Source organism: Neofelis nebulosa, chromosome 6, assembly GCF_028018385.1.
Source record: "Neofelis nebulosa isolate mNeoNeb1 chromosome 6, mNeoNeb1.pri, whole genome shotgun sequence".
NCBI lineage: Eukaryota > Metazoa > Chordata > Mammalia > Carnivora > Felidae > Neofelis > Neofelis nebulosa.
The window spans coordinates 7,250,529-7,274,939 of record NC_080787.1 but is presented as its reverse complement, the minus strand read 5'-3'; the positions used below and the strand labels follow the sequence as shown (position 1 = coordinate 7,274,939).

Genomic DNA, 24,411 nt, shown 5'->3' with positions numbered 1-24,411 from the left:
TTTTTTTCAAAGTTTCCGTCTTTTAGAAAACGTTTCCTTGTCTTCTGGTACCACAAGATGTTCCAGGCCCATCCTGTCTTTTGCCTGCTCCCTCCTTGGAATCAACCACTTATCCAAGGAGCCCTGGTTCTTTTTATTGGAGAATGATGCTTAAAGGCCAGATGTGCTGGGTTGCTTCCCCAACCCTATCGCTTTTAACAGTTTATTTTACTGGTACATGTAACATTACTATAGTTGGAAGAGTCAGTTACACCAACAGACATATTCAATAAACCGTTACTCCCTCTTCACCCTGACGCTCTGTTCCTCTTTCTCCCTTCTTTATACTCCTTTCTAACTCTCCCCCACTGCCATAGATAACCCATCTCCTTTATTTTTGGTTTATCCTTCCTGTACATCTTCCGCACAAATAAGCAGAAGGTGTGTTTTCTTATGTCCTCTTCTTTCTCCTATGGAGGGTGTCATACTATGGATACTCTTTTGCACTTGGCTTTTTCACTTAGCCATACATCCTAGAACTTGCTCCTTATTACTTTCAAGAGATCGTTCTTACCCATTTCTGTAGCTTCGTATTCTTACGTATTGCAAGTGTACCCTAGTTCATTTCAACGTTCTCTTATGGGTTGATAATAAAGTTCTCCCTGACGTTTTATAGTTCCAAACAATGTTGCAAGTCAATAATCTAGGGTGTGCAATCCACACTTGGATTGAATGGTGTGCAATCCACACATGGCTGAATGAGATAGAAAGAATAAGAATTTGTAAGGTAACATATAGGTCCTTTTATGAAAAATTCGCCAGAAATGTTCTACACCAAAAGCTAAGATAGAGTACCTATTAAAAGTCCACAGAAGGGAAGTCTGTCCCAACAGACAGAGTTCCAAAGGTGATCCACACAGTGACCACAGTCCACGGTGCCACATCCTTTGCATACATAATACACCTCCTGTGCGGAAACTCGGGAAGGACTCATTTGTCCTGCAAAAAGCACCTCATCCCCAAACTCTGTCTTCACTAAAGCACTCATGACAACATTAAAATAGCCAAGTGCAGAGTCAAGTGCTTGGAACCCAGAATGATGGAGTAAAAAGAACCAAGTACAAGCTTCCTATGCCTTTAACTTGTCTGCAAATCATATTGTTGTGCCTCTTCCCACAATTGCTATCGTGTCCACCATTCACAGCATGCTCCCCATTGTCCATCACTTGGGTTTTTTTTTAGAGGCTTAAAAAAAAGTCCGTATCAGGAAATCCCACCTTTTTTTCTTTTAGCTCATTAGAGATTAAAAACTTGAGAATACTTCATGAGTTCAAGAAATTCCATGAGGAAGGCTCCTCCCACTCTAGCCTATGATCCCACACAGCAAAAAATACGTTTCACATGGGAGGCATCAGCACACAGTCAAAGAACTGAGTGCATAACTGAAGCCACAGGCATTGGGCACTGGTATTGGATATTCTAGTCTAGTTCAGAAAGAAAGAAAGAAAGAAAGAAAGAAAGAAAGAAAGAAAGAAAGATGGAGGAAGGGAGGGAGAGAGAGAGAGAGAAAGAATGAAAGAAAGAAAGAAAGAAAGAAAGAAAGAAAGAAAGAAAGAAAGAAAGATGGAGGAAGGGAGGGAGAGAGAGAGAGAGAGAGAAAGAAAGAAAGAAAGAAAGAAAGAAAGAAAGAAAGAAAGAAAAAAGAAAGAAAGAAAGAAAGAAAGAAAGAAAGAAAGAAAGAAAGAGAAACATGTGGCCTGTGCTACTAAATTGATTTCACAACCTCTAGTGATTATTCAGACCTACAGTCTGGAAAACACATTAAGAGCACATACTTTGAAGTCAGACAGATGTGAGCTGGAAACCTAGATGTACCTGTCAGCAACAGCCTGCTCAGAAGTCCTTAGCCGGTGCAAGTCCATATGCTCCTTTGTAAAATAGGGACAACAGCCCAGGCTAGGGATGGTTACATTGACCAAGTAAGAATGTAGGTAGCACAGAGTACAATGACCAGTAAGTGGAAAGGGTAGCTTTTATTGAGAATGATAAAGTGAGAGGGGCACCTGGTGGCTCAGTCCCTTAAGCTTCCGACTTCGGCTCAGGCTATGGTCTCAAGGTCTGTGGGTTCGAGCCCCACTGCAGGGTCTGCACTGACAGCTCAGAGCCTGAAGCCTGCTTGGGATTCTCTGTCTCCCTCTCGCTCTCTGCCCCTCCCCCACCTGCATGCGCACGCTCGCTCTCTCAAAATAAGTAAGCATTTTTAAAAATTAAAAAAAAAAATGATAAAACAGGATGAGGAGCCGAGATGCCATACTAGGGGCTTCTGGGGGTCCACACGAAACCAAGGCTTATCCACCCCATGTGGATGGAAAATCATGAAGCATGGGAGCCTTTGCCGTCACTTTCTCACCTTCCAGAGCCCACTTGAGTGCCCAGTCAGGTGGGAATCCAAGGGAGTCAGGGTTGGATTGCTGCAACACACCCTCTCAACCTGGGGTCACGTCTGGCATGTCACAGGCAAGTCCAGAAATCTGCAGGAACCCTCACATGACAGAAAACAGGTTTGACCTGTTGGTCACCTCCAGGGACAGCAGTAGTTCCCAGACTCAGCTGGGCATCAGAGGGAACCTAGGACTTGTTAGATATTCTGAGAGTCCCTGGAGTTACTGGTTCAGAATCATCTGAAGAAAGACTTTGGAATCTAAACTTAAAATACAAGTACACACACACACACACACACACACACACACACACACACACTAGGTAGTTGGAATAGGGCCAGCCAAGCTGATAGATCAATAGTAAAGTAGAGCCTTTGGTGTTACTCTTACGCCATCATAGAAGAGTGTCAAATAAACATTTGTTTTCATAGTGGGAGATGCTCAATGTATTCTTTGAACCCATCAGTTCATTTTATTGATGGGAAAACACACTGTACCAGAGGAGACAAGCATAGGTGAGTTGAAAGATCACAGAATTTGGAGACATTAAGTCCCTCAATGTCAGAAGTGTAAGGATTACATAGGCTCAAACCAGACATTTAAGAGAAAACTTCAATGGGTTGTGCAAATTTCAGCCATTTGCAAAAGTTATTGTTTGTCATTGAAAATGAGTATAACACACTGTTCTGGGATTGAATGCCCATAAATCAGTTTCCCTAGTAAGTATCAACTGGTCTGTTTTGGAACCTTATTCTCTCCCTTTTTATATTAATATATACCAAAGGGCATATTTATTTTTCACTAGCATGCACTAATTACATTGAAATGTTTATACATTAAGGCTTTAAAAATACAGATTATTTACATTGATTTTATACCAGCATTAACTTAAGTAGCACTAATCTGAAACTTGTAATTAATGTTGTATCAAAGATATATATTCTCTTTTGATTTCAGTAGTAAGGTCTGTTGTGCAGGGAGATTTGTGGCAGCAAAACTAAAAATTACTGTGATGCCCAATGCTGTGTTACAACCAGCTACACTCAAAGAATGGTGTCGTATCACTTTATAGCACTGGCCAAAATGGTACGTTGTCTCTCAAGTACATGGCTTGCAAGTTTTTAAAGACAATTCCAGCCAGACCATTTTCCAGGAATGATTTCTTTAGTTGGATGGTCATTGCTAACATAGACTCTCTGTTGATTGGGCAATTACCCAAACAAACCCATCTTTCACAGATCTTGCAAAGGATGTCTTCAGAGGACCATGACTTAACTTGCATAGTCCCGCAAAGATCCACCTCTGAGATGCAAATCTGAACTTGCAATTCAATCCAACACGTAACTTGTTTTCTTTTTTATGGATGTCTGGGAAGCATAGGGCCATAATCTTCATGACGGAAGCCATATTTCGTAGGTGGACTAGCCATTCATCAGCTATTGAGTAATGACAGGGTCTGGGTTGCTCTAATAATAGGAGTAGATATGTTATCATTTACACTTCGAACGTATTTCCCCATACGATCAACGCTTGAATTTCATCTCTAACTCGTTTCTTACAGTTTAATCCTGAAGAACGTGCCAAAGAACCCCGCAACACTGCAAATTCCTCAACGTGTCCCTCCACTTCCAATGATTTTATGGACCTCATCTCTGTGTTATTTGAAAAGTAATCCTTTTGCATCTGTCCACCCTGACTATGTTTTGGGGTCCCCTTACCGTCCCAAATAATCCTGAATTCAAGGTATCTAAACTCATGGAGCAGTTGTCCAGGGAAAAGAGAAGCAACAGCCCCGCCCCCAACCCTTGGGAGCAGAAAGGAAAAGAATTATCCTAAAGAATTATCTAAAAACCCAGATGCAGCCGACAGAAATAAAACCATGACTGCATAGACTGATGTCCCAGGGGTCCCAAATCTAACCCCAAATGGGCAATAATTTGTTTGCCATTAAACTAAACCAGTTTGATGAACTCAAATGCCCTCGGCTCAATAGGCAGGACTCTCCGAGGAGCCTGTGTTACTTCCCTCACTTAAGCGCAGATTTGTAATAAAAATCTTAGTGCCAGTGGCACGGTTTTTGGACATATAAGAAGCTAACCACTTGGAGAATCCTATTTGAGAGGTCAGAAAACTCCACAGTTAAAGATCGGTTTATAATTTACGAAGAAAATAGAAAGTTTTGTTTCTCTGAGTTGAAATTTGAAGAGCACGGCGGGAAATATTGTAAGTTTCTGGCATAAAGCTTTGTGCTTCCTTCATAATTTGAGACCGGCGTGAAGCCTGAGTCTTCAGGGATCATTTTGTGAGAAAAACCGGGCGATTCGATGTAGAGAATTTTGATATTTTTGGCATTTTTTGAGGTGTAACAAACACAACTCGGGATCCGAGAGGACACTCTGCGGCTGCCAGCGAGGCGGGCTGGACAGCGCACCAATCACGGCGCAGCTCCGCCCTATATAAACGGGAGGGCGCAGCGGCGCGGCCCGAGTCCCGGCCAGTGCCTCCGCTTCCGGCTCGAGTCGCTCTCCCCGCGCCCGCCTTCGACATGTCCGAGACCGCGCCCGCCGCGCCCGCCGCTCCGGCCCCCGCCGAGAAGACGCCCGTGAAGAAGAAGGCCCGCAAGTCGGCAGGCGCCGCCAAGCGCAAGGCGTCCGGGCCGCCGGTGTCCGAGCTCATCACCAAGGCCGTGGCCGCCTCCAAGGAGCGCAGCGGCGTGTCGCTGGCCGCGCTCAAGAAGGCGCTGGCGGCCGCCGGCTACGACGTGGAGAAGAACAACAGCCGCATCAAGCTGGGCCTCAAGAGCCTGGTGAGCAAGGGCACCCTGGTGCAGACCAAGGGCACCGGCGCCTCGGGCTCGTTCAAGCTCAACAAGAAGGCGGCGTCCGGGGAGGCCAAGCCCAAAGCCAAGAAGGCGGGCGCGGCCAAGCCCAAGAAGGCTGCTGGGGCGGCCAAGAAACCCAAGAAGGCGACGGGGGCCAGCACCCCCAAGAAGAGCGCCAAGAAGACCCCAAAGAAGGCGAAGAAGCCCGCGGCGGCTGCAGGAGCCAAAAAGGCAAAGAGCCCGAAAAAAGCGAAAGCAGCCAAGGCCAAGAAGGCGCCTAAGAGCCCAGCGAAGGCCAAAGCCGTGAAACCCAAGGCGGCCAAGCCAAAGACCGCCAAGCCCAAGGCAGCCAAGCCAAAGAAGGCAGCTAAGAAGAAATAAGTTTCTTTGGCCTACTGCTTAGAAGCTCAACACAACCCAAAGGCTCTTTTCAGAGCCACCCACAGACCTCAAAGAAAGAGCTGTTGCACTATGTTCCTGGGGGGCGTGGCCGGAGGGAGGACACCACCTCGGTGGGGCGGTCTCTCGAGCACGGAGAGGCGTCTCCAGGCAAGGTTTAGTTGCGTGCACCCCTCAAGAAACTTGTACGTGCAGGGGTTTCAGTAAAGTTCCCGGAAGCCTATCCACGCCCCAAACTCGAGCTTATTTCTCGAGTAGGCTGGTCAGTAGTAAACTTCTCCCACGCTGACGAGCAGGGTGAACGTGAGAACAGAAGTCTGGGAAGCGGTATCTCCCAGGCATTTGCTATTGCAGGTACGTACGGTGTTTCACCTCCTGACCAGCCCGGGGCAATAGAGCAGATTGCTAATCAATGAGGCGAGCTGGGAAGGACTATGGGCTTCGGGCCAACGACCACGTACTACCCCGCCTAAAGCCTGACAGCTCCAGCATCTAGGGCATCCTAACCGCCAGATACCGACTGGTGCAGGCCCCAGACTCCCAAGCACGAAGCCATACTAGCCAGCAGGGAGTGGTCTACACCTCTAAACCGAAAGCGAGGATGTTCTCCGTAAAAGTTTCAATGACTGAAATCTACGGCGCAAGTTCTTTAACAGGCTTATTTATAGTAGCTTTAGGCAGCCTACTCTAAGCCTTCTGATTGGCTCGAAGCAAAGTAAGGAAGCAGCCAATGAAAAGCTAGACCTGCAAGTATCTTTTACATCCGCATTTGTGACGACACACTAAAATTAATCCAATCGCGGACGAAATCTTACTAACCTCATTTGAATACCGCATCTATAAATAAACGTGGCTTTGGTGCCGCGAGTTATTTTCCCAGCTCTTAGTTATAGCGTATTAACTTCACGCCGCAATGCCTGAACCCACCAAATCCGCCCCGGCCCCGAAGAAGGGCTCGAAGAAGGCGGTGACCAAGGCGCAGAAGAAGGACGGCAAGAAGCGCAAGCGCAGCCGCAAGGAGAGCTACTCGGTGTACGTGTACAAGGTGCTGAAGCAGGTGCACCCCGACACCGGCATCTCGTCCAAGGCCATGGGCATCATGAACTCGTTCGTGAACGACATCTTCGAGCGCATCGCGGGCGAGGCGTCGCGCCTGGCGCATTACAACAAGCGCTCGACCATCACGTCCCGGGAGATCCAGACGGCCGTGCGCCTGCTGCTGCCCGGGGAGCTGGCCAAGCACGCCGTGTCCGAGGGCACCAAGGCCGTCACCAAGTACACCAGCTCCAAGTAGACTCGCCAAGTAAGCGTCCTGTTACCCAACCCCAAAGGCTCTTTTCAGAGCCATGCATGCTTTCAACAAATGAGGTGTAACCCTTTCATTACGGAAGCTGTTTTCGAGGATCTGGTAATCTAGCACGACTCAATTTTTGGTTAGTGCTGCGTAGAAAATATTTTCAAGTTACTCTGTCAGTAACACCTACAGTATAATAAATTGCGTGCTCACCATAAACGATTCTCTACATCCATTATTCCTTCGGTTTCACCAAACTAGACCTTAATTTTAAATGAAACGCCATTGCAAGTGTACAGCTCCTGGTTCCGTGGGCCGGGCTCCAAATTGATCGTCACGTTGTTCAGGCAGTTGTGATAAGGAAGGAGCTTACCCAGAGCACAAAGGAGCCTGCTCTGAAAACTTTGTTCTCCTCACCTTTTTTTTTTTTTTTTTTTCCTTTTTAATGTATAGAGGTGATACTGAAAACAGCCGAAGGCCGTGGGAGCGTCCCCGAAAATGTACGTGGGGCTTTTCTGGTCGGCCTGCTTTGCAGCGGCTCCCATATCTGCTTGCTCTGAGAGGCGGCCAGGGAGGGGGCCTCTCTGGGGGAGGAGGGTGGCAGAGTCTATACTGTATCCAAAAGTCGCAGCGGGACCGGAAGGAAACGTGTCCGGGCTCTGAGAGGCCTTCCAGTCCTGTCAGTTACTGTCGCCTCTGTCCTAGGAAGTCCTATTTCGCTTACAGTCTTTGGGAAGCATTCAGCTGTAAAGTCCTCTGGGCCACGAGACAGAGGCCCACTACTCAGTCCCATCAGGTGTGTGACTGTGATGAGGCGATGGGTCCCCCCGGGACCGAGGCCCCCTTCTCAGCACCCTGGCCGCTTCCCTGGCGTACCCTTGAGGTGAGGCCAGAGTGGAGGTTGGAAGGGAAGGAAAGCCTTTCGGGCAGGGAGCGGTTTCTTTTGCGCAAGTTTCGCTGGCCTGAAGGGTTTCAGCTGCTGGGGAGTGAGGAAAATGTAGACTTTATTATTCGCCAAGAAACCTGATGAGAAATCTTTCCTGGTGACGCTGACGCACCTGCCGGGTCACATCCTCAGGGTAGAAGGTGAGCTAGAAACGAGCACACACACAGACACACACACGTGCACACAGACCCACACTCGCCACGGATGATGCAAGGAAGAGGGTGCCCTGAGCCTTGGTGCTGAGCAAGGTAGATTCTGCCACCGCCAATCTGGACTACTATCCATTGGTTTCTGGCATCAATATCACAGGGATTCAAACACCCAGGATGAGAATTAATTTAGGGATTAAGCCCAAGCTGGCTTTGTGCCCCTGAGCACCTGGGTAATGCAAATGCAAATCCTCTCTGGGGGAATGAGCTTCATTGTGGGCCTCAACAAATCCCCACATAGGACACCTGGAAGAAAAGGAACGAGAGGCTTCATACAGGACATTAGCACATTATTCAACAAGACACTGTGGCCCAGAATAAGAGCAGGGAAATAAACAGAGTAAAAGGAAATTAACAGATACAGACTTCAAGTGGCTTACTTTAATAACTTTTAAAAGAAAAAGGGGGAGACACCTGGGTGACTCAGTTGGTTGAGCGCACAACTCTTGATTTGGGCTCAGGTCAGGATCCCAGGGTTGGTGAAATCAAGTCCCATCTGGCTGAATGTGGAGCTAGCTTGAGGTTTTCTTTCTCTCTCTCTCTCTCTCTCTCTCTCTCTCTCTCTCTCAAAATAAGTAAATAATTTATTATTTACAAAGGGGGAAAAAAGAACTATTTGAAATATGCTGAGAGCCTAAGAGAATGCAAAGAATGACCACAAAGATTTGAAAAAAAGAACCAAATACAAATTCCAGATGCATACATATATATATATATATATATACACACACACACACCAGATGCATACATATATATATATATATATACACACACACACACACACACATATACACAATTAATTATAAGAAAATTAACATTTAAAAAGCTTGCTGGATAGGCTAAATAGCCAATTGGACCCAGCTGAAGAATTTTCATGAACTCTGTAAGCAGGTCTTAATTATCCAAAATCCAGAGAGAGAAAACTAAAAGTGAATTCAAGAGATCTGGAATTAGTAGCAAAATTGTCTGAAATACCTCTAATCTTGGTACCAGAAGGACAACCAGAGAGAATGATGCTGATGTGAGCTTTCAAAGATCATGGCTGAGGATGTTTTAGAGTTAATGGATTACTCATGTAATTAAAAATAAACAAAACAGAGTGAAAACTGATATAAAAAGGGGGGGGGGGTCACTGCATCACACTGTGACCTAAGCCCCATAAACTCTCACAAGAGATAGAAGGCTGATTACAACAAGGTTGTGTCTTCGACCTGTTCTGACAGGTGCCATCAGACTGAAATACTGTTATAAATACTTGGGGGGGAGGGGAGGATAATTGAGAAATTATTTACATGCACTTTATATCTATCTGATTACTTAACTTTGTAATTCTAATCGATATTTAATGGACTGTCTTGCTTTTCAGTGCATATAATACTATAATTAGGAAATTTAAAAAATTAATATTCTTTCCAATAACTATTTATGTTAATTACATTATCATGTTATTGTATCAGGTAAAATCACAAACTGGATGCCATATAGGTATGCTCTCAGTCATCATGGTCTTTTTCCTCTTTTTCATCAGTGGTTTTGGTAGTTCATGACTTACAAAAATTTGTTTCCCTGCTCGTTGTTCACGTGTGCACATGAGTGTGTGTGAGTGTATGTCTGTATGTGTGTGTAATCTGTATGTGTTGCTTAGTTTACTTCTAAATTTATTTTAAGTCTTTTTATTAGGAATGATATATGAATTTTTGCCATTTGATGAGCTCATGTGCTTTTTGTCCTTTATCCTGCCACAATGAATATATGTAGATTTCCTAATGTTAATCTATACTTGCATCCCCAGCCCAAATCTTATGTGGTCATGTTATATTATTATCTTAAATATCAGCTGCATACATTTTAATATTTTAGAGTGTTTTTTTTTTCCCTACTTGAGTCACACTCTCTTTTGGGTTTAGCCATATCAGATTTTGTCATTAAGATTATGGTAACTCTCCTCTATTATCTACTGCTGTGTAACAAAATACCCAAAACTCAACAGCTCAACCCATGAACATTTCTTCCCTCAATTTGTTTCTGGGGATCAGGAATCCACAAGTGACTTAGCTGGGTGGTTCTGCCCAGGGTCCCTCGTGGGGCTGAAGTTGAGATGTACACACAGGCTGCAGTCCCCTGAGGGCTTGACCACAGCTGGAAGATTCCTTATTCCTTACCAGAGTTGGCTGGCTGCCCTCCTGCACGAGTTCCTGTTGGCTGTTGGCAGGAGAACCACAGTAACACCTCAGTTCCCTGCCAGGAACCCTCAGGAGGGTAAATCTCTTCAAAATGTGGTAGCATTTCTCTTGCAGAAAGAGAAGTCAGGCAGAGAACGTACCCTTGAAGTCTCTGTGACCTAGTTTTGAATGTCACATGCTGTCACTTCTGCCACTTTCTACTAATTAGAAGCAACTCACTTTAAATGTGGCATGTAATCAGAAGGGAAACTGGGTTCCAGCTCACCTTTCCAGGTAAGGATGTGAACATATTGTGAAATTTTCACATCATTTTTTAATGCTTTAATTACTCGATTATAAAAAGTATTTGTTATTTAAGGAGTAGTCAGAAATCATCTAAACCTAATTCCTTTAGGTCGTTAAGAATTCCAGGAGTTAGACTAAAATTGACCACAATCCACAAAGACAAAAGCCAATGAAACTCCTCATGATGTCCTGATGGACTTCTCCCTGAGATTGTAAGGACCGAACAGTTGTCTCTGTAGTCAAATAAACCAGCACGTTGCCAGTATATAGAGAAAATGTTGAATGAATTGAATGAATTCAACAGAGAAATCGTAAACAGCCATCTGTACAACAAATCTCTGCTTCATGATGGTTGTAGGAATATCCAACAAAACTAGTAGGTTTGGAAAAGATAAATTAGAAGGGAAAACAAATACAATAAAAAGATAAAACCCCAAGCAGAGAGCTAGCCTCTTCTCTGCTGTCCTATCACTCCCTTTCAGTGTATTCAATAAACTTCTAACTCCTTAGGGGGGAAAAAAAAGGTAAAATCTGAAAAATACTTTGGCCTATGCAAATATAACAAATTAATGATATAAAAATCAATGATATAAAAAATAAAAATTAATAAAATTTAAAGTGGGACAAGAAGTAAAAGCTCAATTAGTTGATTTAAGAGGTGGAATTTGAACTGATGATTGAGTCAGACTTAAAAGTAAACTACAATGTTTCAAGTGTAAGGTAACAGATTAAGAGGTAGGAGAAAGACATACAAGAAGAAACTAAAGAGATTAATTTAGTCATGAAGGCTTATAAGGAGATCCATGACATGTGTCAAAATTCTTACTAGATTGTAGCATGGCGACAGTTCAGAGTATTATTATAAATCAGCTCATTCAAGATAGTCAATTGAACATCTTTGAGTCAGACACAGGCATGGGCACTGGAAATACAAAAAGAGGTGAGGGTGTCCTTGACCTTCTGGAGCCCTCAGGTTAGTAGACCATCAATGAAACTTATAGCTACTTCTTCAATTTTTTTTTTTTTTTTTTTTTTTTATTATCACTCACTAAGACCTAAAAAAGTGTTTACCACTCTTTGGAAATCCACTGGCAGGGGAATAGACTTGGGCTCCCATGGAAACTACAAAGCTCCTTAAGACAAAATGTTCATCCCAATATTTGAGTACTAAACAGAATCTAGTAATACTAATATCATTGTGACACAGTGCAAAGTTCAGGTACACTCCCATAAGCGTCCCCTCACGTCTGACACCAAGTGCAAAGATGAAGGGTCTCCAAAACCATCCTCGGATTTGATCATTCACTAGAATTATACCACAGAATCCACTAAAAGTTGTTACACCCAAGGTTGGGGGTTATTACATCAAAAGGATACAGATTACACATAAGCCAAGGTGAAAGGCACATGGAGCACAGGCCTCCCAACTCAGAGCTTCTGGTAGGTCCTTTCCCAGTGGAGGCCGGGGGAGGGTTTATGTCTCCCAGCCGCACAACAATATTGGCACAACACACAGACATCGCCAACCTAGGGGATTTGTCATATGAACATGGTTGACTGTCCACGTGGCTGAACTTTAGTCAGCAGGCCCTCTGGAGGTAGCCCACATGCCACATGACCCAAAGCCCCCAACATAAGTGACATCATTACCCTGTCCTGTGCAGCCCAGGGCTTCTAGGTAAACAAAGATCATCTTATCATGCAGGACATTCCATGAGCCTAGAGATCCCCTCCCAGCAAAGGGCAAAGGCCACATCTCTCTTTGGATAAAATTGGTTCTTCACCATACACATCGTCATAAGAAAAACCATAGGTTTACCGTTTTGATTAGATGGCTATGATTGACCATAACTTGAATTCTCCAACTATTTTCTTTTTTGATGGTTCTGTCAATGGTTTGGGGTATTTAGATCAACTGTGGACCCAAAAGTTATAAGGAGATTTCTAATTGAAGGCAATGTTTTTGTACTTTATTCAGATGAACAACTTCAGCAGTCTCCTCCCTGACTTATACTCCCACTGCCCTCCACACCCTGGCGGCAGCAAAGAAGACTTAGGAGAGGTGGAGATCACGCTGGGGAAAGTTCAGAGTTCTTCACCTTCATTTTGGTGGCGTGGGCACACAGCGCTACATAGAAGAAAACGCTCCCTTTGCTTTACATGGACAGCGGCACTTGACTGACCTTTCCTTTCAACAACCATGAAATTCGCTACCGTGGAAAGGGAACAGGAATTGTAGGAAAGTGAAGGACTAACGTTTTCGAATTTTGTCTAAACGTTTAACCGTGAATGTTAAGCTGCATTTCATAAATACAAAACAATAAAAGTATCACAGCCAAATGGTGGCTATTTTTTAGGAATAGGGAGAAGAAAGAAGGTGAGAGCTGAGAAAAAGAATGAAAGAAACAAATGGCTACTGCGAAAGGGAGCGCCAGAGCCTGAAGACCAAGGGGAAGGCACAGAGGAAGATCGTTGGAGAAAGGAGAGGGAAAAGAGGGAGATGAAGAGCTAGATCTTGTTATGGGTTTGACCCTTCAGCTGGGAATAGCACATTTTACATACCTCAAATACGCCCCAGATTTCTTGGGTTTGGGGGTGAGTGGATGATTACAATGTTACAACATTTGAGAGACACTCTAACCAGCAAATGCACGTGGCGCCCTTCGATCCGGCTCTTAACTCGCTCTGTTCATTCTTCTTCATTACCCTTAGCATAACTGACATGAATTTGCATATTGCTGGTTTCCTCTTCCCATTCTCCAGGCTCTAAGCTCCACTGGGCAGAGTTAGTCCTTTTTGCTGCTGACTCCCCAATGCCTAAGGCTGTTCCAGACACACAGTAGGCTCTCAGTTAGGATTTACAGCAATCATAACGAGTTAAAGTACACATATAACAACAGGGACAGGGGCCAGAGGTGAGTTGTTGCAATGGCTCAAAAGAATGAGAGACAGCATTCCTGAGTCTCACTTTCCACATCTACACAACAAAAATAATAGTATACTACTTCTTAGAGCTATTTTAGGATTAAGTAATATAATTCATGCAAAGCTCTTAAATCAGTCTTGAAATAATTTTGTAAGTGCTTAGCCAATGTTAACAAGTATTAGATTTCTTTAGTCATTGAATTAAAATGAAATCAGAAGGGCCAATTCTCTTCAGGTTAGAAACTAAAAGAAGAAAATGCAAGCCTTTGAACTGCTTGATTCCACCTGTGGAAGGATAACTGGAGGATTTGAAACAAAGATCTTATTGTCCAGGTTTCTCTTTACTGGTTTGAGTCATTATGTGTTCATGCTAAAAATGACTAAAGGGTAGGTAATATTGGAACAGAGACTCATTATACAAGCACATGTAAAAAACAAAACAAAACAAAACAATCTTTCTTGTACATCAAATAGTAAGGCTGATGGCAAAATGGCACCTAACAAACCCTTTTTATTTCTTCAGTTGGGGAGAGATATGAATGCAGAGAAGAAATGAATGTAAACAGTAACTGAAAAGTGAATCAGCCATAGAATTATGAAGTATGAAAAGTGATCTGCCTGAGAAGGATTGATTAGTATGAATATTCTGCCCGAATTTAACCCATCCTGGTTTGGTGTTCACGGATTCATTAGAAGGAGAGCCTTAGCGAAGAAGAAGAAACTAAACAGTGTTCTAGCATTTTCGTTTTATTTGTTGTTTTAATTATGAAAATAGAATTTACTGCTGTTACAGGCCTACGGAGAATCATTATTTACCATGGACTGTGTTTGCTGGAGAAGTCTAAATGAGGAGGGCAAAAAGTCTGTGAATGAGATGTTAGGATCAATAAAATTTGTGGAGAAATGGAATTCCACATTCCTTGTTGACCCAAATCATTCCCCGAGATCTCTCCTTTTTAGACACACATTTATTTTTCACTTTATCTTCTGGCATCGAAGTCTGAGTGGGGAAAGCCTAAGCACTGTTTTGGCTCTGGTAACGATCCTGAAGGTAAGCAGCTTGGGTTAGCTCAGCTGACATTTGAGGTGTCACTTCCAGCACCTGAATTAAGGGAAACACAATACTTCGAAGCAGTCTCAAAATTCAGCGTGTACCAAAACTACCTGGAGCATTTTTAAAACATAGATTACTGCCTCCCCCCCCCCCCCCCCAGCTTCTGATTCACCAGATCTGTAGCAGGATCCGGTTATTTGCCGGTTGTATTATCCAAGTGATGCTGATGCAGGAGGGCCAGGGAATCACACCGTGCTTTCAACCAGAAGAGGGGATTTCCTTGAATTACGAATGCCAAACAGCAACACAAACCCGTCACATTCAGGTCTAAACTGGAACTGGAAAGTCCTAAAAATTCGCGGCGACTGTCCTGCATCCTCCGCGTCCATGCAGGCATGGAAATGACCCTGTGGCCGGGCAGGCCCCGGCTCCGCACCGCTAGTCTCATAGCCACGCCCCCCAAGTCGGCTCTCTCATTGGCCCGTCCTGCGACGCCCCCACACGCCGGCTTTCTCATTGGTCTGTCCTGCCGCGCCCCCCACGCTGGTTCCCTCAGTGGGCCTTCCTGCAACGCCCGTCCATGACACCCCCTGATTGGGCCGTTTCCGCGGCACGCGTCCCGCCCCCAACGAGCCTCACGTTGCGCCTGCGCCACGTTTCGTTTTTCGGGCTCCGCGGTGGGATCGTTCGTTTTCTCGGTTGGTGGCGTCGCCGCGGGTAGGCTGTTTCCCGTTTCGTCCCTTTCTGGTGCGCAAACCGTGGCGACCCGGCCTCGCCGCGCGGCCGCTGGACGTTCGCAACAATCCAGCGGGCCGTCCGCAGATGAGAGCGCGGCACCGAGCGGTGCGCGGACCGAGCCACGGGGCAGCAGCTTCCCTGGTCGGCCTCCTCTCCGACGGTTTCCGAGCTGGCCCGGCCCTGCTGCCCAGTGGCCGAGGACACCCTCGCAGTGGCCGCGCAGGACGCCCGGCTTGCACAGCCCCTGTTTACCGTCCTCGTAATTGTAGGGGATTTCGTGTGAGCACTGCGTGTGCCTATGTCTGTGTATGTGGGTGATTTTATTTCCTACTCGGATAACCATGCTTTTTAATTTCATATTCGTGTGCACGCAGGTCTAAATCCTTTAGGCACGGTCGGCACAGAGCCCAGGCCCCACAGTACTTTCAATGGCTCATGAAAATTTTGTCATTTTCTCTGAAATCAGAAGATAGATATTAACTGTGAAGTTGACCAAAAGGCTCTAGTATGTAATAATATATTTACGTTTGTGTAATTTTAATAACGTTATTAATTTTATTATTTTAATGGAGGGAGAGGCCCAGGAAGGCAAAAGTCCCTAGGGCCCACAAAAATCAGTGAAACTGCGAGCAGATAGCACACAATCCTTTTCATCTATCTTTGTTTATTTATTTATTATTATTATTATTATTTTTTTTTTTTTTTTTTGCAAACACCCAGATACATTTCTGAGTACTTTCCAGATGTTAACTCAGGTGTTCCTCATAATACACACGTGAACTATTGTTATTCTAATTACCCCCATATATATTGAGTCACCTTAAGCTTAAAATTATTTTTACCCAATGTCCTACCATTAATAAATGGCAGAGGGGATTCTTATTCTAACCCAGGCAGTTTAGGTCCAGGGTCCCTGCTCTTACCCACTAGAGTAAAGACATCATCTCTTGGCAACCATATGCAATTAATTCAAGTAACAGCAGGTAAAATTTACACCAAACTCTAGCCAGGCTCCTCTGAGCCTTCTTCTCAACTTGACTTATAAAAGCTTGGACAAGCATTAAGATCCTTTTAACAGATCAAAGCTATATCCCTAAGATGACCCTAGCCCTTCTTAAAGTGCATGCCCTAAATCAAGACCCACCATTCTTTATTTTTCCTTTTCTCTTCCTTTCTTTCTTAGAATCATCTTCAATATTTTAGCTCATGAACGTGCATTTTACAATGTTACCAAAAATCCAGCGACGTTTTGTGGCATAACATTAAATTTTTAGTTTATTCTGGAATTTATGAACATTTTAGCATGGTGTCATCACAAAACATAAACACGGTGAAGTGTAGGTCTAACTCTTTAAAGTCAATCTTGTTTTACATCCTTTGATGACATTTTATAGTTTATTCATATAGATTCGAATCTAAAGTACTGTTGTGAATAACATCTGGTTATTAATTTCAGTTCCAGCCGAGGCATTGCTAATGTATACAAAGGTTATGAATTTTGTGTGCTGATCATGTGTCCACTAACCCTGTTGAGCTCTCTCAGATCTGTTTGTAGAGTCTCGCCGATTTCTTAAATGACATCATTTTCGAACAATAAAGATAACAGCTTTTTCTTACTGAATTTTTATCTATACTTAATCATCCTCCCCTGGTCTCACAGTGCTGGGCAGGCCTTTAGCACCATGTTGAATGGGAATCGTGCCACAGAGCTCTTGTCTGTTTTGGTTTTTTTTTCTTTTTACTTCCTAGAAATTCTTCTAAAAGTGTACCATTATATGTCATGCTCACCGTAGCTACTCTTTATAAAATAAGTAGCTACTCCCTCTTGTTCTAGTTTGCTGAAAATGTTTATGATGAAAGAATGTTGGGGCGCCTGGGTGGCTCAGTCGGTTAAGCATCCGACTCGGGTTCGGCTCAGGTCATGAGCCCACAGCTTCATGAGCTTGAGCCCCACATCGGGCTTGGTGCACCTGCTTGGATTCTCCCCCCTCCCCCCTCCGCGTTCTGACCCTCCCCCACTTCGTGCTGTCTCTGTCTCTCTCAAACTCAAAAAAAAAAAAAAAAGTGTTATATTCTAGCAAATATTTTCTCAGTGTCTGTGGAGATGACCATACAGTTTTAACACTAGTAATATCTTATACTGGCAGATTTAGGATGCTCAACTTTTCTTCCATTCTTGGAATAAATCCTGCACAAAATGCTTTTATTTGTTAAATAACATGGCTTCTTCGTTTCCATTTTCTTGCTTTTTAAATAGAGCTTTTCTTAAAGTAAGTGTTCACAAGTAAGACAAAGCCATAATGTTCTCTTTTTTTGAATTGTTCCTGTTCAGTTTTCATAATATAGACTTTCAAAAGAAAACACATAAGAGAGATCTATTTTTCTACTGAAACAGCTTTTGTAAAATAGGGATTATCAATTCCTGTAATTTCACTTAAACCTGTATAACCCAGCTATCCTTAGTACCATTTGGGATGAAGGGCATAGAAGAGATTTTTTTTTTTTTAACTGCCCTTCCTGTTCCCTTATAATCATAATTTGCTTATTCATCTTGTTTATTGCTTAATGTTTTTTCTTGAAAGACATTCTTTTCTGTTACATTTCCTTTCTTTATCTCCCTTCCTTCATTCCCCCCTCCCTCCTTCCTCTCTCTTTCTTTCTTTCTTTCTTTCTTTCTTTCTTTCTTTCTTTCTTTCTTTCCTTCCTTCTTTCTGTCTTTCAACTTATTCAAAGCATTCTCATGGTTCTTAATAACTCCCTTTTGGTAGCGACGTTCCCTTCTTAATCCCATAACTATCTCTCAACCGCCACCCCCACCCTCACGTGCACACACACTTTTTTTTCCTAATTAGTTTTGCTAGAGGCTTGTCTATTATTAGGTTTTTCAAAGAATAAGCTTTTGGTTTACGGATCATCTCCATTTTTTCTATTAATTTTTCTTCTTTTTAAATTTTGAAATTGACATATTAACAATAATATCTCAATGTAAAACTCCATGGGGTTTATAAATAAACAATTAGATCTAATAAGAGTTCAACAGGGTATAAGAGCACCACGTAAAAATTCATGGCCTTTCTCCACATGAGCAATGACCTATCTGGAAATAAAATAGAAAACAAAGACATCATTCCTACCAGTACAACAGATCCTAAGGATTCTAAACCCAATTCTCAATTTACTATCATTTTTATTCTAGCTTTTTTGGTTGAATACCTAGGTTATGTATTTTCAGTGTTTCTTGTTCCTTAACATGTGCATTTAACAGTATGTATTTTCCTTTTAGTACCATTACAAATACACCCTACATTTTTCATACGTATTATTCATATTTAGCTCAAAACGTTCCATAGCTTCCTTTCTAATATCCAGCCTAATCCATGTGCTTAAAAGTATGCTTTTAGTTTCCAAGCATTTGAGAAGATTGCTTCATTTTTCCCATCTATTTTTTTAACATAGTGATTTGCCAAGTCTGTGCATTATACTGTGTTGACCGCAAGTGTCGCTACCGTCTGTCACCACACAACGCTATTACATTATACTTCCATTGACTACATTCCCTATGGCGTACCTGTCATGCCCCTGACGTATTTATTGCACAACTGGAAGCTTGTTCCTCCTACTCTCCTTCACCCATTTTGCCCATCCCCTCACCCTTCTCCCCCTGGCAACCATCAGTTTGTTCTCTGTATTTATGGGCCTATTTCTGCTTTTTTGTCTGTTTTGTTGTTTAGATTCACATATAAGTGAAATCGTACTGCATTTGTCTTTCTCTGTCTGATTTATTTCACTTAGCATAATACTCTCTAGGTCCATCCATCCATCGTGTTGTCACAAATGGCAAGATCTCATTCTTTTTTATGGCTGAGTGATATTCCATGATGGACCGGACATACTCCACACGGATATACACACTCCACATCTTTATCCATTCATCACTGACGGACACTTATGATGCTTCCATATCTTGGATATTGTAAATAATGCTAAAAGGAACATAGGGGGGGATATATATCTTTTCTAATTAGTGTTTTTGTTTTCTGGGATAAATACCCAGTAGTGAAATTACTATACTCTCTGGTATTTCCATTTTTAAGTTTTTGAGGAAACTCCACACTGTTTTTCATACTGCCTGTACCAATTTACATTCCCACCAACAAAATGTGAGGGTTCATTTTTCTCCACATCTTCAGCCCTGGTTATTTCCTTTTTTTTTTTTTTTTTTTTTTTTTTTTCCATTCTAATGGGTGTAAGGCAATATCTCATTCTGGTTTTGATTTGCATTTCCCTGATGATAAGTGACTTGAGCATCTTTTCATGTATCTGTTGGCCATGTGTATGTCTTCATTGGAAAATGTCTATACACATCACCTACCCATTTTAAAATCTTACTATTTTTGATGTTGAGTTGTATAAGTTCTTCATATATGATTTGGATATTAACACGTTATTGGAAATATCATTTGCAACTATCTTCTCCCATTCAGCAGGTTGCCTTTTCATTTTGTTGTTGGTTACCTTCTCTGTGAAAAGCCTTTGATATAGGTGTAGTCCCAATAGTTTATTTTTGCTTTTGTTTCCCTGGCCTGCAGAGAAACGCTAGAAAAATGTTGCTAAGGCAAACAGAGATTGTTAAAGAGATTATTGCCTGTGTTTTCTTCTAAGAGTTTTATAGTTTCAGGTCTCACATTTAGGTCTATAATCCAGTTTGAGTTTATTTTTGTATATGATGTAGGAAAGCAGTCAAGTTTCATTATTTTGCACATAGCTGTCCAGTTTTCCCAACACCCTTTATTGAAGAGTCTTTTCCCCATTGTGTATGCCTGCCTTCTTTGGCATAGATTAATTGACCATAACAGTTGGCTTATTTCTGAGCTCTCTATCCAGTCCATTGAGCTATCTGCCCATTTTTGTGCCATTACCATATTGTTTTGATTATTATAGCTTTGTAGTGTATCTTGAAATCTGGGATTATGATACTTTCAACTTTGTTCCTCTTTCTGAAGATTGCTTTGGCTACTTGAGGTCTTTGGTGGTTTCATACAGATTTTAAGATTATCCCAGTTCTGTGGAAAATTCTGTTAGTACTTTGTCAAGAATCGCAGTGACTCTGTAGATTACTTTGAGTAGTATGGACATTTTAACAATATTAATTCCTCCAATTCATGAGCACATAATTTATGAAATGTATTTCCACTGTATGTGTTATCTTCAATTTCTTCAGGCATGTTTATAGTTTTCAGAGTACAAATTCTTCACCTCCTTGGTTAAGTGTATTCATAGTAATTTCTATTACATACTTTCTTTAATGATATCCATTCTAATCCACGTGTTTAGAAGTGTGCTTTTAGTTTCTAAGAATATGAGAAGATTGTTTCAGTCTTACTATTCCTAAAAAAAAAAACAAATTATTTCTATCGCTCCATAATTAGATTATGATAAAATAGTGCAATATATACAAAACTGTTTTCTTTATATGTATGTATGTATGGATATGTATTCTGAAGCCAGTGTTGAAAATTTGAAATTATTAAATGGGTCCTCTGAAAAATTCAGAAATCTTCTACGTGTTAAGTGAAGGAATCACAGATAAATGAAGTTTGTTCATTGTGTTGTTCAATCTTCTATAACCATAAGCATTTTCCTTCGTTGTTATATGAATTTCTAAGAGTACAGTATTGAAGGCTTGCCCTACACTTGTAAACCTGAAATTCTCCTAAAATTTCTGGAAGTTACTGCCATACACAGTTAGTGGCTATGCGGGCAGGTATATCAAGGCCCTAAATGTTACATCTTATCAGTGGATTTTTATTTTATCATTATGAACTATAGATCCTTTTCATTTTTAAAAGTTCAATTTCATTAATTTTTTCATAGCTCTGGTTTTGATTGTCCCTTGCTCCTAAAGTGTATTATTTCATTTTTATTTCTTTAAACGTTCAGTAAATATTTTATAGTCTGTATCTGATAACTTTAATATCTGAGATTCTTTGTGTGAGGAAGAGGTGGGGATCGAAGGCTAAAAGCCTGACTCTTCAAAGTGTCTGTTCTCCTCCTAGGTTAGGTCACATTTATGATGAGTTTATATTTGAACATCCCAAATTCCTAGGAACGCCTGGCACATACTATGTTCTCAATAAATACTAGGAAATAAGTAAGTAATTTATGCGTATCTAGAGAACTTGGATCCAAGATGCTTCCCTCCTAAAGGGGTGTGAGTTTGTCTGCATGAGGCACGAGGTGACGCACAAGCCCGCGCCACACATTAATGTCAGGAAGCTTTCACAGAAACTCTCTACTCTAAGTAGGTCTGTGGTGAAATACTTGTAGCAAATTTCCTCTACCCTCCTCCACAGAGCCCTGCAGAGACCAACAGGTTTCTTGTTAGGGATCTTTGCTAGATTTTTTTTCCCCTACAAGCCTTTGTTTTCTCAAAGAGCCCTGGCTTTTTGCTACAAGTCTCTAGTTCAGTTTAAAGGCTGAGAATTCTCTTTTCCCCAACAGGCTAACATTGATTGACAAAGCGTAGAATCCTGATAATGGTATTTGCCCCTAGGAACCAAATCTGGTGGGTTTAGCAGGCTGGCTTCAGCTCCGAGGGGTTTATTGTTCTGGGAGATTTAGGGAGTTTTCCTTGGTTTCTTGTGATTTGGCCATAATGTGCTAGAGTGTTTTTGTAGCTTATCTAGTCCTTAGCTATTTTGCTTCAGGACAGCTTTCCAGAATATCTTGTTTTCCACATTGGATCTAAAAGTCCTTATAGTGCATACCTCTCTACCCCCACTAATACTTTGACCTTTGAAATTTGTTTAATATTAACATTACCATACTTGCTGCCTCTTGGTAACGTTTACCCGTCATTCTTATTTTTTCTTTATTATTATATAAATCCAGTAATGGTTTCTTTTCAGACTCAAATAAGACGAGCACTTTCTAATCCACATTTTGTATTACACACATTTTTTTTTTTTTGGTTTGTAAAAAACATGGTAAATATCATAACAAGATAAAATATTGAACATGTTCCAGAACTCTAACATAATGCTTTTCTGAGAGAGGCAAATGAAAGCTTAAAAAAAAATTTCCATGAGACCACAATCATGTAGCAAAACAACTAAAAAATATTACACGTAAGTTAGTATCTACCATTATTTTGGAGTTACATTTTATGCAAATTAAAAAAAAAAATCTGTATTCTTAGATCCGGAGAGAATTTTGATGGGGAATAATAAGTCCACCAGAGGAATTCACTGATTTGAAAGCACACTTGTCAATTTTGCTTCTTTTTTTTTAATGTTTACTTCTTTTTGAGAGAGAGATAGGGAGGCGCAGGGAGAGAGGGAGACACAGAATCCAAGTAGGCTCCAGGCTCCTAGCTGTCGGCACAGCGCCCAGCAAGGGACTCAAACTCAAGAACTGTGAGATCATGACCTGAGCTGAAATCGGACACTTAACCATAACTCTACGTGCCGGGTTGATCACTGCTGATTGGCTTGACTCCTTTGTATGATACTGGGTGGTCTATGGCCAAACCATCCCTTGTGGATCACATGTTTCATGGTCTACTGCTTATTTTTAGTCAGGCCTTTTGTCAAATTCCTGAGGGAAACCCGAAGGGGAGTAGGTGGTCACTGTTACATTCTTAAGAAGCACCTTACGGCCTCAGCTGTTTGCTGTTTGCTGTTTGCATACATTCCAAAATATGTGTTTTCCCCCCCACCCAGGGACCTCAGGGCCCTCTCTGCCTATTTTACCCTATCTTTCCCAATCCTACAAGGTCTTCTGTTTCCAGGCAATGTGTCAAAAAGTGGTCACAAATTATTTGCAAAAAGAGAGGCCCTTTTCAGAGGGAAATCTCATGGGGAGGAAGAAGTTTGAGTAAAGTTAGAGAAATCATCATGCCTCAAGCGATTGCATGTAGACTTTACTGTTGGCTCTCAATCTGTAGCTTTCCAATTTACCCATAATGAAGATATACAAAATTCTCAGCTAGTAAATTAATAAAGAGGTCGCAGTGGCAAAGCTAATAGAGATGAACAAATAAAACCAAAGGCAACGCGAATATACACCAATAACTAAGTGATCATAGACAAAGAATTGAAAAGGGCAACTTGTTTAACATGGAGAAGAAAAGACATTCCAATAAAATCTGCCCCTTTATGCTCTTTGTTTTCTTGGGCCACTCACCCCACCACATGCGTGAAGACACATACCCGCAACCATATGGACAGCACTCTAGATTGTGCTTCCCAAACCATAGCGTTCACCCAGATTACCTGGGGATCTTGTCAAGATTCAGTCTGGTGTGTAGCTCTGGGGTGGGGCTTACAATCCTATTTGTAACCAGCTCCTTTATGACATCCTGCTCGTGGTGCAGTGGCTATAATGTGAGTGGTCAGTTCTTGGTGGGGGGGTGGGGGGAGGTGATTAATTAAATTGGGGACCAAGGGTCAATGGGAAATGAAACCATTCCTCCAGGATGCAGGCCAGCAAAAGAAAGTGGTGATATATTTGTCTATGATGAAGAAGATTCAAGGGGCACCTGGGTGGCTCAGTCAGTTGAGCGTCTCGCTCTTGATTTGGACTCAGGTTATGATTTCAAGATCCTGGAATTGAGCCCCTAGTCCAGCCCTGCGGTCAGGCCCCAAGATGAGTTTGGAGCCTACTTGGGATTCTCTCTCTCTCTCTCTCTCTCCCCTTGTAAATTTGTGCTTTAAAAGAAAAGAAAGAAAATTCGAGAATCTCTCAGAGGAAGTGTGTAAAAAAGGTAACCTTGAATCCATCTGCACAATGGTAATGATAGCAACAAAGCATGTTTAAAATTTTGCAGCTCTGAGAATAATCCAGTGTTCATGAACTAACTTCAGGAGCTGAAAACGAAATAGCCATAGATATCTAACCGATTAGAAAAATGAGGTAAACTTGTTTTTTACCTGTACAAAATCCGAATCTCTGCTACTTTAGATATTCATCTTAAAAGGCTTAAGATACTTTGTGACCTAGATGGCTGATATGTGCACGACAGCAACTATGTTTCTTTACCCTCTGGCTTCTGGTAGGGATAAGCAAGACATCCGAGGTGGGGGGTGGGGGGGGGATGAGAGTATATTCTTATTCTTCTTGGCTCCCTTCCTACAAAA

The 24,411-nt window shown here is 42.2% G+C and overlaps 4 protein-coding genes across 7 annotated transcripts in view; 2 read left to right on the top strand and 2 right to left on the bottom strand.

Moving 5' to 3' along the window:
- LOC131515286 (histone H2B type 1-C/E/F/G/I) overlaps positions 1–24,411 on the bottom strand; it is a 79,394-nt gene that overhangs the window by 34,170 nt on the left and 20,813 nt on the right. The gene's annotated exons all lie outside the window — the stretch shown is intronic.
- LOC131515266 (histone H1.4) lies at positions 4,918–5,686 on the top strand. Its single transcript, XM_058736013.1, has one exon. It carries the CDS (start codon positions 4,966–4,968, stop codon positions 5,620–5,622), a length of 657 nt encoding a protein of 218 aa, XP_058591996.1. The 5' UTR covers positions 4,918–4,965; the 3' UTR covers positions 5,623–5,686.
- Positions 5,794–24,411, top strand: part of LOC131515284 (histone H2B type 1-M) — an 80,529-nt gene continuing 61,911 nt past the window's right edge. The window contains exons 1-3 of one of the 3 annotated variants that reach the window (XR_009263534.1): positions 5,794–6,943; positions 7,388–7,817; positions 12,536–13,935. Coding sequence is in view for 2 of the 3 variants with exons in the window: in XM_058736031.1 (XP_058592014.1) it covers positions 6,554–6,934 (381 nt within the window). In the remaining variant the exon portion in view is untranslated. Of the gene's footprint in view, positions 6,944–7,387; positions 7,818–12,535; positions 13,936–24,411 lie in introns of those variants that run through there. The other 2 variants (XM_058736031.1, XM_058736032.1) reach the window with 2 other exon arrangements.
- Positions 14,214–15,753, bottom strand: LOC131515260 (uncharacterized). Its single transcript, XM_058736008.1, has 2 exons — positions 14,709–15,753; positions 14,214–14,584 (listed from the first exon to the last, which is right to left on the bottom strand). The coding sequence occupies exon 1, from the start codon at positions 15,630–15,632 to the stop codon at positions 14,730–14,732; it is 903 nt and encodes a 300-aa protein (XP_058591991.1). The 5' UTR covers positions 15,633–15,753; the 3' UTR covers positions 14,214–14,584; positions 14,709–14,729.

Bases quoted from the DNA above. Each gene is read 5' to 3' on its own strand.
- LOC131515266 (XM_058736013.1), top strand. From the start codon at position 4,966: ATGTCCGAGACCGCGCCCGCCGCGCCCGCCGCTCCGGCCCCCGCCGAG.
- LOC131515260 (XM_058736008.1), bottom strand. From the start codon at position 15,632: ATGAAATTAAAAAGCATGGTTATCCGAGTAGGAAATAAAATCACCCAC.